This window comes from Fukomys damarensis, unplaced genomic scaffold (genome assembly GCF_012274545.1).
Source record: "Fukomys damarensis isolate Sample0158 unplaced genomic scaffold, DMR_v1.0_HiC HiC_scaffold_32, whole genome shotgun sequence".
In the NCBI taxonomy this organism is placed as follows: domain Eukaryota; kingdom Metazoa; phylum Chordata; class Mammalia; order Rodentia; family Bathyergidae; genus Fukomys; species Fukomys damarensis.
In genome coordinates this window covers 48,292,123-48,308,618 of record NW_022900944.1, presented here as the reverse complement: position 1 = coordinate 48,308,618, position 16,496 = coordinate 48,292,123, and the positions used below count along the sequence as shown (strand labels likewise).

Sequence of the window (16,496 nt, the reverse complement as noted above, 5' to 3'; positions counted from 1 at the left end):
GCCATGGTCTCATTGTTCCCAGGCTGGTCAGGAACTTGTGTTTTCCTGCTTCAGCCTTCCAAATAGCTGGGATTGCAGGTGTGTGTCGCTGTGCCCAGCTGAGGCAAGTCCTTTGACTCTCTGCCAGGGGCCTCCTACGGATCCTGAGCCCTTCAACTCCGACAGAATGCCAGGCCTCTGCCATCTATTCAAGAAATATACAGACGTAGGGATAACCAGTCAGGCAGACTGGTGCTGAGGCAGCCTGTATGTGTCATGAGAGGGATCCAGGCGTTACGTGTGCAGCAGGTATGACATCACAGGTGCCCTTTGTGGTACAGCAGGCTCGGCCCATCCTGTTTCTCCTTGGGCTGGCAGTGCTGACCAAGCTGCCTGCTCGGATGCAGCCTGGTCCCCTGCAGCCCAAGTTGGGGCTGCTCTGTCCCATCTGTGACTGTGGCGCCTCAGCAGACGGAGTCACCAGGTGGGAGGGGCCGGCCTGGTGTCGAGGCTTCCCCACCTGGGCAGGGCAGGTGAGGCCTTGCCTCCCCGGCAGATGTCAAGCGCTGTGGGGTGGTGTAGGGGGCAGAAGGTCAGGAGGACGTGGTTGGGCGGGAGGCTCAGCACGGCGAGCCGCAGCAGCATTTGCTCTGAACCTGCCCGGCCTGCCTCTTTCTGGGCGTCACCAACCTCCCCATAACGAGGCCATAAAAGCTTTAAGGGCCTGCAGATCTGTGATCACTGGTCTGGGGCAGTGGCTCTCACACCACAGCTGGTGGTGCGGGTGGGGACAGGCGGGCCCTGCTTCTGGACTCGGGACCAGAGCCCCTGAGCGCCTTCCCCGATGTGCACACGCCAGGCCAGGTGACGATGGTCAGCAGCTGGGTCGGTCCTCCAGGGCTCTGAATGGAAGGGGACTACCCACCACCAGGTCCCCGGACGGAGCACATGGGGCTGTGGCTCCCAAAAGGGCGGCCCCAAGGTCCCCGAGGGCAGCCCGGCCACCTCACATAACGCCATCTGGACCTCGCTGCGTCCTGCAGATGTGTCCACGCTCCGCTCAGCCGGGTCTCGAGGGACGAGCTCTGGGTGGCAGCCAGGAGCTGATTCTGTCGGAGGCCGCAGTGCTGGGTGGGGGCCAGGGCTCAGGGCCGAGCCGATAGGAAGAGGGGCGAAGTGCAGGTGACCTTCCAAAGGGGTCCCCAGTAAAGCCCTCCATAAAGAGGCCCCATAACATCTAAAAAGGGCCCCTGATAGTACATCTATAACAGAGCCCCCATCAGTGTCATTCCAAACAGGGACCCCCAGTGATGCTGTCCACAGCTATCACAAATGGGCTGGGCAGGCACACCTAGGGCTGGGCCGGGCCGTGGCTGCCTGGCTCTGACACCGTGGTGGCTGGAGGGAGAAGGGGTGAGCAGGTCTGTAGGGGAGGGCAGTGTGGCATCCAGAGCCCCCCGAGGATTGGAGCTGGTAATCGGTGGGTGGGGTTCAGGGTGACTCTAGGGCCCAGTGTCCTGCTGAGAAGGAGGCTGGGGCCTAGGTGGGGCGGGTGAGTCCTGTCTGGCCCTGTCCTGTCTCATCCTATCCTGTAGAGCAGGGGTCCTGGAAGGTCTGAGGGCCCCTTGACCCCCAATTTTTGGGAGTAACAGTTTCATTGCAGTCACCCGCACCATCCAGAGACCTTCCCAGGCCCCCGTGGATGTTGGAAGCCTGGACCATGTCAGCACCGCGTGCTTTCCCTGTACCAGTGCTGAAGTTTGGCTTACACCTCAGGCGTGGCGACTGCACACAGTTACTAACGACAGAATAGCACAACCCCAACAGCAAACTGTGATACACGTGTTTAAAACCTTGCCAACTGTTCATTTCTGGAATTCTCCACGTGCCATTTCAGATTGGCTGGCTGTGGGTACCTGAAGTGCAGAGAAGCAGGACTGTTACACACATCTGTGTCAGGGAACCCCTGGGCCTGACCGCTTGGGGAGCAAGTCTCAGCTGCGCGGGTGTTGACTGAGCCCTGGCCCCCTTGTCCCGCCTCTCTGGGGTCGGAATTCTGCTTCCTTGTGGGCCCCTTGACTGGCACTGCCCCCCATTTCTGGGGTCGTGACCCCCACAGCCCTGCCCCTCTGCTCCTGCCTGTGATTCTCCAGGGCAGGTATCCGAGGTGGGGACCCAGGCCACCCCATGCTGTGTCCCTCCAGAGTGCCAGTCCCCAGATGTACGGGCTGGCTCAGCCCCGAGACCCAGGCCCTCAGGCCCTGTGCTGCCCCCACCTCCTGCAGCCAAACCAGAGCCTTTGCCAAGTCCAGCCTGCGGGACAATTTTTCTGGTGTTTTTTTTTTCTTCTGGTGTGTTTTAATAACATAATTATAGGGACTATTTTTAGGTTCTCTCTAACAGGCTGGCAGGGGTTCGGCTGTTTACCAGGCTCCAATCTGCACACTGTTTTTCTCGCCAAGTGTATATAGCAGGGGCCGCATCTCTGTCTTTGGAGTCAGGCTGCAGAAGGACAGTGGCCACCTCGGCCTCCTGTGGTTTCCTTTGCCATTGAATGGGCAGCTAAAATGGGTGCAGGTGTCTGCTGGCTTCTGTAGGCCCAGCCAACGCATGAGAGGGACATACAGGTGGTGCCCTGTGATCTCAGGTGCCCTGGGACTGCACCTCTCGCGCCTTGTTCCCTCCTGTGTGCCTGGAAGCTGCCTGCCTCAGCCAACTCTCTGCAGATCCTCTGGGGGAAATTAAACTGCTATAGGAGGAGACCCCAGGGGCAAGACGCAGGGGACCAGGTTAGGGTCCTACTCCGGTGGCCTTTTTTTTGTGTGCGTGGTACCAGGGATCAAACTCAGGACCTTGCGCTTGCAAGGCAGGCACAGTGGCACTGAGCTAAATCCCTGGCCTCTGGTGGCCTTCTGAGGAGGAGCTGTGGGGACTGCAGGTCGGGGCTGGAACCCCATGACCCGCTGCCTGGGCCGGACCCTCACATCCGAACTTCTGGGTGGCATATCCACCCTGTGCTGGTGTATGCAGCCCTCCTTCTTCTTTTCTTGGTCCCTGTTCATGGTTACGATGCCATAGCTCAGCACTGCCTGTCATCTGACACACTACAGGGAGGTTTACGTGGGAATCCAAACCGGCCACTCTACTACCCCTAGCTTGACAGCTGTTTGTATTTTTCCTTTCCAAGGGCCAGCTCTGTGACGGCCACCACTGCGCAAGGCCTGTGCTGCTCTGTGCCCGCCTCCTTTCCTTAGTCTCTGTCCCTCCTGTGGTGCACTTGGGCTGGAGGCAGGACGGGCGCTCCCCAGCCTTGGCCGTGAGCCCAGCCACCCTGCGGTGGTGACTCATGTGAGCTCAGGGGTCGTGGGCCTGGGGCTGCTCTGGGCAGTGCGTCCTCACAGGCTGCGTGTCCCCAGGCCCTGGCCAGCGTGGCTAGTGTGGCCAGTGTGCCCCGTGGCTGGGTCTTGCTCTTCCACATCCCTGCCACAGTCTGGTGGCCAAAAGAAATTGTCTTACTGTAGAGTCTTTCAGCTGAGCTGACTTCAACTACATTTTTCTCATCTCTAAAAAATGTCTTCTGATATTTTGTTTTTTTATTAAGCTTATTGGTACTTTTTAGGTATACAGTACAGTTACATTCATCCTTGGCATCTTGTACCTCTACATGATGTATCTTGGTTCTTATTTTTTCCCCATTCCCCTGCCCTCCCTTCACCCCTCCACCCTCCCCCATCTACACAGACTTTTCCATTCTTTCCTTTTCTCTTACTTTTTCTTCTGATATTTCAAGTCAGCAGAGACATAACACACAAGAGTCTACTAAATTAAAAGGGTAAAGCACAATTACGTGTGGAAGTGAGTGAAGGGATTTTTATCTATAGCTCTGCAAAGCTGTACAAATTGCCGCTGTGCCTGTGATCCACTTACACGGAAGTTCAGGAGGTGGCGCCGAGTAAACAGAGACCTTGCATTTTCAAGTCAGACCAGGCTCTCTGCATGGCAGCAGTTTCCACCTCTAGCTTGGCGTCACTCACTTCCCCACGATCTGTACCTGTGTTATCTGAGTCCCAGGCCGGCCTTTCCTCACGGCGGTGCTGGGCGTGGAGCAGAGCTTTACCTGTGCTAAGCACGCTCTGCCATTCAAGCCCTGCTGCCTCAGCTGAGTGAGCCTGTGACTTTCTTTCTTTAGTGAAACTATTTTTGATTTTTTTTTTTTTTGATACAGGTATTGAACTCAGGTCCTTGCACTTGTGAGGCAGGCGGTGGAACCACTGAGCTAAATCGCTGGCCTGAGCCTGTGAATTTCTAGCTGACCACTCCAAAACAGGCCAGAGCAAGCGCCACAGCCCTTCCCTGCTGGCGCTCTCCAGCCCGGGCCGTGGGCCCGAGGGTTTGGACCTCAGCATCCGGTCCCCTCCTTGGCCCGGGCGACTTGGCCTTGCAGGTGTGCATGTCCGTGTGCCTGCGTGGGCTCAACTGTGTCTGCCTGGACATGCGACTGTTCTCCTGGCTCCCGCACCTGTCAGGCAGGGTTGTGGGGTCAGAGGACATGTGATTGACCTCAGAGGCCGCCGGCCAGGCTCACACCCTCAAGGGGTGCAGGGTGGGGTGCTCCTGGGCTTCCATGCACCCTGTGGCTTCAGAGCAATACGTGGGGCTGGCCAGGCCACATCCCTCATCTGGTGAGTGACCTGTAAGGTCTTCCGGGTACTTTAAAAATTGGGTCTGAAAGAAAGAAACAAACAGAAGCAAAAAGAAATAAAGAAAAAGAGGGAAAGGGAAAGAAAAAAGAAATAAAGGCCACAATGTCAGCATACACATACAACATCAGGTCTTTCATCTTTGCTCTTTCTGTTTTTCTCCTGTGGTACTGCAGATTGGACCCAGGGCCTTTGTGCTGAGCTACATCCCCAGGCTTTGTTTGGTTTCTTGGTACCAGGGATGAAACTCGGGACCTTGCATTTGCAAGGAAGGCGGCAGCACCACTGAGCTAAGTCCCAGCTGTCCCTGCCAGGCCTTTTTAACATTTTTTATTTTAAGACAAGGTCTCATTAAGTTGCAGAGTTGCCCAGGCTGGGCTAGAACTTGCCATCCTCCTGCCTCAGCCGCCCAGAATGGGAGATTACAGGCATGCGCTGCCACACCCAGCCCATTGTCTTAATGGCGCCATTGTCGGCAGGTGCTTTGAATTAACCCATGTGGCTGTCCTGTGCCCTGCCAAGAATCCTGCTTCCCTGTCTCCCCACTCTCGGGCCTTGCTCCCCAGGCCTCTGTCCCCTCTGGGCTGCACTTCAGACCCAGTGCCACTCGAGGCAAGGACCTTGCTCTGACCTGTGTGGCCACCGTCCTTGCCCCAGCCTCTGTGGGGCCGTATTGCACACTGCCTGTCCCCCCTCTTATGGTCGCCCCAAGGTGAACGCTGAGCCCAGTCGCCAACCGAGAAGGTGGGCAGCCAGGCACTCTCGCTGTGCCAAGCAAGGCACAGGAAGGCATGGGCTTCACTGTGCCCTGTGAGCCTGGTACTTGTCTTGTTGGGTTCTGGAGGAAAGTGTGGGTCGAGGCCTGGAGTCCCCAGTCCAAGATGTGTACCAGGCATGCCCATGTTTTCCTCTTTCCCTGCAGCGTGGCAGGGCCAGGCTAGGTCCGTCCAGCCTGAGGGTGGGAGGAGGTGACAAGGGGACACTGCCCGGTCCACAGCTCCTGCCGCCAACCCCGGTGCTGGTGCCAAGCGTGGTGACCCCTCGGTTCACCCTCCTGCCCTTATCAGAGCACACAGACCTCCCGCAGGGAGAGGGTAGCGATCACAAGGTCAGGAGCCAGGGGCTCTCGGCCCAGGGCCTGGGACCTGTGGGAGCATGGGATGGCAGTTGAGGCTCTGGGATGGGTGATGGCACCTGTGGGCCACACGGCAGGACCAGATGTGGAGTTCAGAAGGCTGCCCACCTGGAGAGCAGGTGTGTAGACCCCGAGCTTCTTTGCTCTGTGATCTCTGCAAGGGCCTCCTGCCTCAGTTTCCTCCTTGTAGCAAATGATGCCGTCCAGAACGTGAGCCTAGCAAGTGTGGGAGCAGAGTGCTGAGACAGCCCTGCAGGCCCTGGAGGGCAGGCGCGGCGGGGTTGGCCTCTCTCCTAGCCGGCTGTCCCTTTCTCTGGATCTCCCCAGCCTCTGCCCTCAGCACCTGGGCCTCTGCAGCCAGGACTGGGCGAGGCCAGGATCAGGCTGAGGGCCACAGTGGGGAGTCCTCCTGCATCTGCCTCCTGCTGGTTGCCTCCCTGCGTGTCTGTGGTCCCCCTCCTGCCCTCGGAGGGCCAGCTCAGTTGGAGGCAATGATACCTCGGCCCTGGGGCTGGTAGAAGGAAGTCGTGGCCAATGTGAGGCCATTGCTGCTTTCAGGGAGAGTGGTCGGGGACCTCTGCAGGTAGAGGGCAGCCAGAGCGGCTCTTCCACGCACCCATGTGGCCCTGGGGCGTTTCCCGCCACTTACTGTGGACAGGGCACTGGCCTACCCGTCCGTGGGCACCTGTCCACTATGCCAGGATCTCAGGGTACAAAGGTCGCTGATCTGGCAAACTGGTGGCCTCCATGGGCCTCAGCTTGGATGCCACGGGGCAGACTCCGCCTCCCCAGGCAGCCTGACTGGGTACTAAAAAGACAGGAACTAGGGTCTCTGGCCAGACGTCTGTTCCTGCCCTGGCCCCCTTCAGCCCCTTGGTCAGGAGGGTGGTGTCTGGCCCTGTGGGGGCCACTTGGGGGACATCAGCCCCTTACCCAGGGGCCTGACCTTGGTCCATGAGCCCCCTGTGCCACTCAGGCTCTGCTAGCCAGTGCTGGGGACCCCAGGTGCCTATGGTCTCTGCCCCGCCTGCTGGCCCAGGGGACCTGCTCCGCCCTGGGCTTGCCTGGCCCTCACCTGTTTCCCGTCATGGCCACTCTGGGAACCTCAGGTTCAGTCCTATGTATGCCTGGAGAGCATGGGGCAGCCTGGTCCCTGGGATCTTAGGCCTCGTCTCTCCACTCAGCCTAGGAGGCCTGGAGGGGTCCTGGGACCCAGCACCGTGAGGAAGGGCTGGGATCTGTCTTGGAGCTGCCCACACTGCCGCTCAGCGACTCGTGCACAGGCCGGGCCCAGGGACACTGTGTGAGAACTGTCTTCATGTCCTTTCTTCCCCTGTACCGGAGTTCTACAACAGGGCCTTTGCTGTGCACTACACCCCAGCTCTTTTTCATTTTGAGACAGGATCTTGCTGAGTCCCTGGGTTGCCCAAGCAGGGTGCAAACTTGCCATCCTCCTGCTTCATCCTCCCAGAGTGCCGGATGACAGGCCTGTGCCGTCATGCCCAGCTTGTTTTCATGTCACCAAGGCAGCGATGCCGAGGCTGTGAGAACTGCCATGACCTCTGCTGGCTGCTGTACTTGGGCTCTCTCAAGGTGCCTTGGGGTTAATAGTAATGACACCCCCACCTTACAGATGGGGAAACTGAGGCTCCGAGAGCTCTTGCCACTTGCAGTGATGCAGGCCTCTGAGATGTGTGGCCAGGGTCTGGCCGAGGGTGGCAACTGAAAGCCAGCCCACTCCTGGCCGCCCAGAGGAGTGATGGACCTGGCCCCTGGGGACGCACAGTGGCTGAGATGGCAGGGCGGGGCAGGCTGGCCTCTGCCACTGGATGGGGCCCTGTGGGGGCCAGCAGCGTGGCCCTGGGGACCTTGGGACGCCTGCCTGGTGCTTCACCACGAGGAATTAGATTAGTTTTCCATAAAAACAGGATGTGGCGGGTGAGAGGGCGGCCCGGACAGCTTCTCGCTCACTCTTTTCCGGGAACTGGACGTATAGCCTCTGCGGGGCTGCAGGGAACGGCCTGCTCTGCTCCTAAGTGGCTACATAATCCGTCCCTTCTGTGGCCAGAGCTGGGTACATTGCTGGAGCCGGCAAGCCCAGGGACACAGCTCCGGGAGATGAGGTGCGGGCGGTAGGCACCACCATGCTGTGCCAAGTGCTGTGATGGCCCCTGCCTGGGCCTCAAGGGACAGGCCATCCCGGGACACCAATGGGGATGGAGAACTGGGGCCCACAAGCCCCCCGCAGGCCTCAGGCCCAGTCTGTAGGGCGTGCTGGCTACGGGTCATGATGTCACAGGGCCGGGAGCCACAGTGTGGAGCTGCAGCTGCCTGAGTCCTGCTTTCAGGGGCCAGGCAGCGCTGGGGGTGCAGGACATGCTGGAGTTCGGAATTTTTCCTGTGGCTGGGGTGCTCCTGGTAGGACCTGGGCGGGTAAAGTCCCCTCTTCCTTCTCTGTTGCTCCGCATCCCGAGTGGTGCTGTCCCTCCTGGCTGGGTGGCCCTGGCCTGTGGGAACCATTGTCCCTCCCACCGTCCTTCCTCCCGGGTGGCTGAGGGTGACTGCGCTTGTCCTGCCCAATGGCAGAGAGCTGGCGGCATGGGGGGTGGAGGGAGTTGCAGGGACACGGGAGGGCATGGGTTCCCTGGGAGGCTGCTGGGCTCCACGTCACCAAGCACAGCAGGACAGCCTGGGGCGAGGGAGCAGCTCCCTGCCCCCCTGGCCATGGGTAAGTGGGGCTGTCCAGTCTCTGGAGCTCATGGCTCCGCACCAGGGTCACTGGGGCCATGGAGCGCCTCCACTGGCCCGGGCGGCCACACGTTTAGGGGCTGTCCTTGCCCATTACAGCCCCAAACACCCCACAGCACAGGACCAAGTGTACTTGGAAGTGACCCCAGATGAAATTCCAGAGCACAAATGGCTGCTTCCCAGAAGGGCTCTTCTCTTCTGGGAGGACCGCAGGGCCGAGCAGACACCGGCTGAACCAGTCCAGTCTGTTGGGTAAAGCTCAAGACACCCCGGGGCGGCCCAGCTGGGTGTCAGCACTGCCCTCACCTTCTGCACCTCGGAGACTCTGAGACAAAGGTCGAGCGGGTGCCATGTGAGTGGCCGGGGCCCGGGTTCCAGCCTGCAGAGGCGGTGGCCTTCAAGCGGTCGCTGGCGCCAGGTGGACTGGGCTGAGCCCACCAACCTTGTTATGAGCGGTCATGTTGGTTTTTCCCTCGCCACTTCACGATTGTGTTGAGTTTCCATGATCCCTGTGGCCCTGCACCCCCACTCCTGCGGTCACACAGCTGTTCCCAGCAGCTTCTGGGTGCAGTGGAGGTTCGCAAAGAGGCCTCAAAGCAGTGCAACTCGTGGGGATGCTGGGGGCCAGCCTGGATGTCTGCGGTCTGTCTGTCTTTGGTGCCTAACTGTCCACTAGCTTTAGGGAAGGGGCTCCTTGGTCGGAAGCTGAGGTGTTACACCCAGCAGGCAGCCTGGGCCCGAGACGCGGCCCGTGTCCACGATGCCTCGGTCCTGGTGCCAGGGACAGCAGCAGACACTTGGGGTCCCTCTTGCTCCAGGTCCTCCTCCCGTGATCTCAGAGCTAATCCTATCTAGGGTCCCCCACGCTGGCCTCGAGACTGGCTTTGGGCAGCTCGGGGCCCCACGGCAGTGGTCAGCCCTGACCTGGCTGAGGCCCATCGTGGGGTGCCAAGGCTTGGCCCTCAGCCCTGGACTGTGTGTATACCTGTCACTCCTCCTGGCTCAGGCTCGGCTCGATCATGGCGTCCTCATCACACAGAGAAAGTGGGGTCCCTGGCCACAGCAGGCCCTGTGTACCCCCTCCCTAGAGAGTGATGGAGTCTCCAAACCGCCCATGTTACCCAAGGGAAGCGAGGCACAGTGCAGGACTGAGCTCGGATCGGACACTGTGGATACCTTTGACAGAGATGCCCGGCCCCCGCCGCCGGCCCTGCCCAGGTTGCCAGGTAGCATTCCTATCCGGATGCCACGGAAGCCTGAGCACGGCCTGCAGCCAGGCCTGCCTGGGCGGCTGGGTCTGAGTCAGCACAGCCTGGGGGCTGGCCGGAGCTGCCGGGATGTGGGCACTGGTGCTCTGGCAGCAGCCTCGGCTCCCGAACCTCTCTGGGACTCCAGCAGAGGTGGCCGCCTGGCCGCCTGTGAGCACGGAGTGACGCCGTGTGTCCAGGTAGGCTGATGGCCAGCCCTCCACCAGCCACCCCTTCTTCCACAGGTGCCTTCAAGGTGTGCTCTCCACAGAGGGGACGGGACCCTGGGGCATGAGATGGGACCCTGGGGCTGCGATGCTGGGTTCCTGGGGCGGCCAGTGGTGTGCCTGGGAACCCGCTTGGAGAACAGCTCCTCAGAGTGGGACATCTCCGAGGTCATGTGGCTGTGTGCCCAGGAGGACCCAGTCTCTCGAGTCTCGGCCTCAGCCCTGGCCTTTGCCTTTGATGCTGCCAAGCTGGGCTCCCCAGGCCTGTGCTCTGCCACCAGCCAGGGTGCCCCAGCCCTCGACTGACACCCATTGTGTTCCTGGGCGCCCGGCTCTCTGTCCACTCTGGGGTGGGACTGGACTCCTCATGCGGTCCCTGCATCACAGCCACAGCTGCCTGGGTGCCAGGATGTGTGGCTGCACCGATGCTGCCTGGGTCCCCCTGCCTGTCTCCCAGCGTCTCCCATTTGAGCACTCATGGGTTGAACAATACGGTGCTGCCACTGTTGACACAGCATCGACACTGTGAACCATCCAGGTGACTTCCGTGCATGGGGACACGTGTCCGTACTCCAACTGTGTGTGTGTGTGGTGACTGGAGATTGAACCCAGGCCCTTTATTAGTTTTCACTTCGACATAAGGTCTCACTAAGCCACTAAGTTGCCTAGCTGGGCTAGAACGTGCAGTCCCTATCCTCCTGCCTCAGCCTCCCACGTTCTGGGATGATAGACAAATGAAGGGACTTGAAGCCACAGGCTTTGGTATCTGTGGGTCTGGTCATCCGTAGGTGTTTAGAAGCAACCGTCTTTGTCATCTGGGGGTGTGTGGTGGATCAGACCGGTCCTGACTCAGCCCAGCACCCCAGATGGAGCTCTGGGTCCCTCCTCTGTGGCCTCATGGCCTGGCTGAGGTCGCCCGTGTGGGTGCTGTGGCCTGGGTCCCTGTGGCCCTGCTGTGAGGGGTGTTCTGCTGGCCATGGTTTGCTCGAAGCCTGGGAATGGGGCAGGACTTGAGGTGAGAGGCTCTGCTCACCTCGGGAAACCCAGGCAGTGGCTTCATCGCACTTCCCTCCCCGCCTGCCCCAGTGCTGTGCCCAGTTCTGAGGCCACCGGGAGGGGCTGTCCCCGGACCCTGCCCTCCATTAGCCGGAGTGTGGGGGTGGCAACTGCAGGCCGAGGGCAACTCTGTTTACCCAAAGCCCGGCGCCAGCCCTCTCGTAGCCCGGGAGGCTCTGGAATGTGCTGTCCACTGTGGTCAGTCACCCGTGCTGCTGTGTGGGGATCCGCAGTACCACCCTGAGCGGCGCATGATGAGGGCGGCACTCTGCACCGTGCGTGGTGACCCTTGCAGCCAGCACCTGGCCAACTCGCCATCTCTTGTCTTGTCACAGTGCACAGTCACCTGGGAGGGCATGCCCAGGGGTCCCGTGGAGCAGCAGCACTCTTGCCAGCCCCGCCTTGGCACCCTGGTTCCGAGGAGCTCTGCCCACCGGGACAGCCAGCGGGGCCCGGGCAGGGTGTGACAGGGCCATCGGGAGCCACTTCCTGCCCAAGGTGGCTGCCCCTGTGGTGGCTCGGTGCTATCAGCCGCCGGCTCAACAGCTGGGCACCGGGAGAGGCTGAATCATAACCTGGAGATCCGGAATCCTTATCCCTACCCATGTCCCGCCAGTGCCCAGGGCTGCTCCTTTGGCCCTGCTGCTGCCAGGCTGTGTCAGGTTGGGCTGATCCAGGGCCTCGTTCTCAGGAAGGGCCCGGTCAGGCCGGTTGGCTCCATCCCAGGCAGCACTACACTTGCCCTTTTCTGTATGACATTGGGAGATGTGGTGTCCACAGCCTCCAGGCCCATTGTGCCTCAGTTTCCCCACCTGACATGTACAATAGGAGACACACCCCCTTTTGCACGGCCGCTTGGTCCTGGCTCACGGTTCAGCCCTGAGCCCGTGTGGGGTTAACAGTCATTAGGGACCCTCCCGGCATGCGCAGGATCTGTCCCAGGCCTGGGGACAGTGGCCTGCAGGTCCAGTGGGGGTAGTGGGCAGAGCTGACTGCTGGGAGGCTGAGTGTGTCCACTACATGCCCTGCGTGGGCCTCATAGCCCCCATGGTGGATGATGTCACCATTATCTCCCAGTAGCAAGGGCTGGGACCCAAGCTCCAGTCACTAAGAGGGAGGGGCTCCTCTCAGCACTGGGCAGCCTCTGCTGTACCCACTTCCCAAGGTAGCACAGAGATGGTGGCCGGAGGAGCCCTGCTGCCCGACCTGGGGGGCCGGGGTGGCAGAGGTACAGGCACCGCAGTGAGCACCCCAGCACCAGTGTCCTCTTGCCTGGGGCTTCCTGAACCCAAGGGCTGTGCCAGGGGTTGCTGTAGCCCCTATGCTATGGGCAGCCACAGGTGCTTTTGGGGAGACTGCCGGGACCATGCAGAGCTTGAGAGGCTGAGATGCTGAGGGACAGCCTGGTCTCTGCTGGGGGCAGCCCTATTGGGGTGCTCTTGTCTCTGCCCCACGTTCTGGGTCCGGAAGGGCATGGAGATCTAGCAGCCTTTGAGAGAGACCTAACGTGTCCCTGTCCCTCTGTGTCCTTTCCCCCCATGTCCCGTCCTCCCTTGTGTCCCTGCCCCATGACCCTGTCCCTGTGTCCCCGTCCCCTTGTCCTACCCCCCAGAGTCCCTTTGCCCATGTTTGGGGACTGGAGGGTGACAGCCCCCTCCCCACCCTTGTGACAGAGATCCAGGAGGGGTGGCCAGGCCCTCTGGGGACCGCTGTGGGTGCTTATGTGTCCTCCTTGGGTCCCTCAGGCCACCCTCAGCCATGGCCACTTGCTGTGCTCACGGGGCCCAGGCATGGTCGGGAGCCAGGTTGTCGCAACCTCCCCATGCAGGTCAGATGAGCCCTGAAACCGCAGTTCCCGGACACTGTGCTAATTAAGCTCTGGACACTGCTAATTAAATGCTCCCACAGGGCCTTGAGCCCACGGCTGCTTGGCGGGTTCCCAAGTGGGTAACGCACTGTTCCCTGCTGGGAGGTGGGGCAGTTCCCGCTCAGCCCCTCTGCTGGCCCCAGGCCACTGCCACGCGCCATGGCACCTCCTCAGGCCACCATCCCGTTGTTGACTTTCTCCCACGGCTCTGGTTTTTTCCTCTGTGGAACAAGAGATCTGAGGTGTTTAGAGCTCTGTTTAAAGACCACGGCCTCTGCAAAGGCACAGTTGCCCATACCCCTCCCAGTCCCCAGCGCCTGGCGGGGCAGGGAGCGACATGCAGGACCCGGCAGGTCTGGTCTGAGACCACGGCTGTAGCCAATGCTGGGGTCACTGAGGGCTCTGGGACCCCGTAATGCGGGGGCTCTGGGCTGGGGGGTCACTGCAGGGAGCCCGGCCAGCCTCCCGGGTCATGGGGACAGGCCAGGGCACTCTCCGTGGTGGTAAGGATGGGCCCCACTTCGGCCCCAGGCCAGGCTACGCGGCCCCTCACTGCCACCTCTGGTCCAGGCTCAGTTCGGTTTCAGGCCCTGCCTTCTGGGGGAGCCTGTGTGGCCTCCCTCAAAGAGCAGGTGGCACCAGCAGCTCCAGGCTGCCCCGTGCCACATCCCCTTCCCCGTCCTCCTCTGGAGTGCAGTGTTTACGGCTCTGGCCGAGCCAAATAAGGCAGGGAGTGCTGGGGCTGCAGCAGGCTGGAGAGGTGGCAGGGCTGGGCCCCTGGGTGGCAGCTGTCACGGCGGACTCTGGCTCCCTGGCCCTGGCCCCACCCGGTCCTGCATGCAGTGGCCAGGGCAGCAGGAGGCAGGATTTGGCCCGGGGCCATGGGTCCATCCCTCCAGCTCTGGCCCCTTCTGTGACGTGGCCTGCTGTCACCAGTACCACCCAGCTATTTCTTTCCCTCTGTAATTTCTGAAGAAATCCAGTAGCCGTGAAAACAGACCTGGTAGAAAAGGGAAATCAGGGAAAAGACTGAGGCCTATGCTGCCCTCGGCTTCTCTAACATTAGACAGGCACTCCCTGCCCTGGTGTTGGGGCCCCAGCCCTTTTTTACCTTTTATTTTGAGATAGAGTCTACCTAAGTCGCCCAGGCTGGCCTGGAAATTGCGATCCTCAGCCTCCCGAGTAACTGTAATGATTGGCATGCCCCACAATGCCTGGCTTGCTTTCGTTTTCATTTTAGTTTTTGCACAAAAGGACTCTGCTTTCTCGTGACCCCTGTGCCAGGCCCCAGGTATAACTGTGGCAGTTGGCAGTAGGTGCACCTGTGACTCTCACTTAATGGCTGAGCCCACGGGGCCAAGACTGGTCTTGGTCATGCTGAGCTGGACAGTGGTGAGCCCAGGGCTTGACCCAGTGGCAGTAACTCGTGGGTGCCCACACAGAGGGCATTGCTCGTGCCACAGTAACGTTGGACATTGCTGCTCTGGTGAGGCCGGGCCTGTATTTCTCGGGGCGGGGCATCTTCAAAGGCTATGGAGTTAGTGTGAGGTGGGGTGGGCCTGGGGCAGGACCCCAGCTCCACCCAGGGGCTCAGAGTAAGGGCCTATGCTACTGGGCAGGCAGCTTGCACCCTCCCAGGAGCCGGGGGGCCTCTGTGCAGGAGGCACCTGTGTGCAGGCTAAGCGTGGCAGCGCTCACTGGCCCTCAGGTGTCCTCCCTGGACTCTGCTGCTCAGGCCCAGCTGCCCTTTGCTGCCGTCAAGGAGGCAGAGGCATGGGGCTCTGAGATGCTGGCCGGGCCTCTCTATATTTTATTTTTTATGTTTTGATTTTCCCATTTCAGCTTCAGTAAAAAGATTCATAGGACTGACTGCTACAATCAGAAACGTTCATCTCTATACAGTATATTTATACTAGTTCTGCTTTCTCATTGACAAAGCTGACAAGATCTTTCTTCAAACCACAATGCAAATGAAGAGATACTCACCAGGCATGCTGGCAGGTGTCTGTAACCTAGCACTCTGGGAGGCTGAGGCAGGAGGATGGAAAGTTCACACTGGGCCAGTTAGCAAGACCCTGTCCCAAAACAAGAAAGGGTTGTGCTGCAGCTCAGTGCAAAGGCCCTGGGCTCAATCCCCAGAACCAAAAAAAGGGACTATAAGTGGGGGGGGGTAAAATGAAAAAAAGTGGGAGGGGTACCCCAAACGAGTGGGCAGACCTGTGGAAATGTGGGTCCCCAGGGCCCGGAAGAACTGCGAATGTGGCCATGCCTGGGGGGCCCGCTCTGCACTGTGGTCCCCACAGTCCCACCCTGTGTGCTGGGATTTAATCCTTCTTTCCAGTGCCAACAGCAAAGTGATCAGAGTCTGGGGTTTATGGCTTTTTTTTTTTTTTTTTTTTTTTTTTTTTTTAGACAGGATCTTACTACATCCATAAATTGCCTGGCCTGGGGTTGAATTTGTAATCCTCCTGGCTGAATCTTCCAGAGTACTGGGATGACAGGCGTGCACCACACCTAAGCAAAGCTTCGTCTTTCAAACTCTGCTTAAATTAATTTCCTGGCCTGGGGTGGTGGTGCATGCCTATCATCCCAGCACTCAGGAGGCTGAGGCAGGAGGATCGATGTGAGTTCAAGACCAGCCTGAGTTGCACAGTGAGTTCCAGGTCAGTCTCAACTACATAGAGAGACCCTGTCTAAAAAAAAAAAAAAAAAAATTTCAGCCACGCCCGGTGCTGCACACCTGTAATCCCAGCATTTGGGAGGTTGAGGCAGGAGGATCACTGAAAGCTAGAAGCTAGGTTGGGCTACACAGTGAGTTCAAGGTCAGCCTGAACAACATAGCGAGAGTCTGTCTCAAAAAAACAAACAGCAGGGCCAGGGATTTAGTGTGCCTGCCTCACAAGCACAAGGTCCTGAGTTTGATCCGCAGTACCAAAAAATAAAAAACAACAGCAACAAAAAAATTTCCTTTGTATATGAAGAGTAATATACATCGCACTCTAAAAGTATTCTTGGGAAAAGCTTTTACTGTGACACAAAATATCTCCAGCTTCGTTCCCTGCTGGTAATATTGATTTTGCGATACTTGTACTTAGTGTTGCTCTCAGAATTCTGTCTCAGCGCCTTACCAATTAAATAAAACCGTGGAGGCCTCTGTGTGTCTTCAAGCAGTTTTAATCTGTACAAACTGCCAGGTTTTCAGTGTCATTTCTGTGCACATTTTCCACGGCAGCTCTTAAACTCTGGGTTCCTATCGTTCTTCACAACCCATATTTGGAGCTGCCAAGAGGGCAAATAAAAGTCCAAGCTATGGACGGCAACCATGTAGGGAGCTGGGACCTGAAAGTGCTTGTGAGGACATTTTAAGCGTCCCCTCAGCACTGTGGAGGAGGGTGGTGGTGGCTCCGCACTCGGCAGACGCAGACAGGTCAGGCTTTCGGCCGGCGGGACCTATGTGGCCTGCAGCCCATCGCGGGGGCCAGTGGCCGAGGGCACAGCTATGTTCTTGCAGGTGTGGAGCTAGGGTGGGCACAAATC

At 59.4% G+C, this 16,496-nt stretch overlaps 1 protein-coding gene across 1 annotated transcript in view; it reads left to right on the top strand.

The window, feature by feature from the left end:
- Positions 1–233: 233 nt before the first annotated feature.
- The window catches only part of Piezo1 (piezo type mechanosensitive ion channel component 1), a 47,164-nt gene continuing 30,901 nt past the window's right edge, over positions 234–16,496 (top strand). The window contains 1 exon segment of the mRNA XM_033757920.1: positions 234–288. Within this exon segment, the coding sequence (XP_033613811.1) occupies positions 249–288 (40 nt within the window). The 5' untranslated portion in view covers positions 234–248.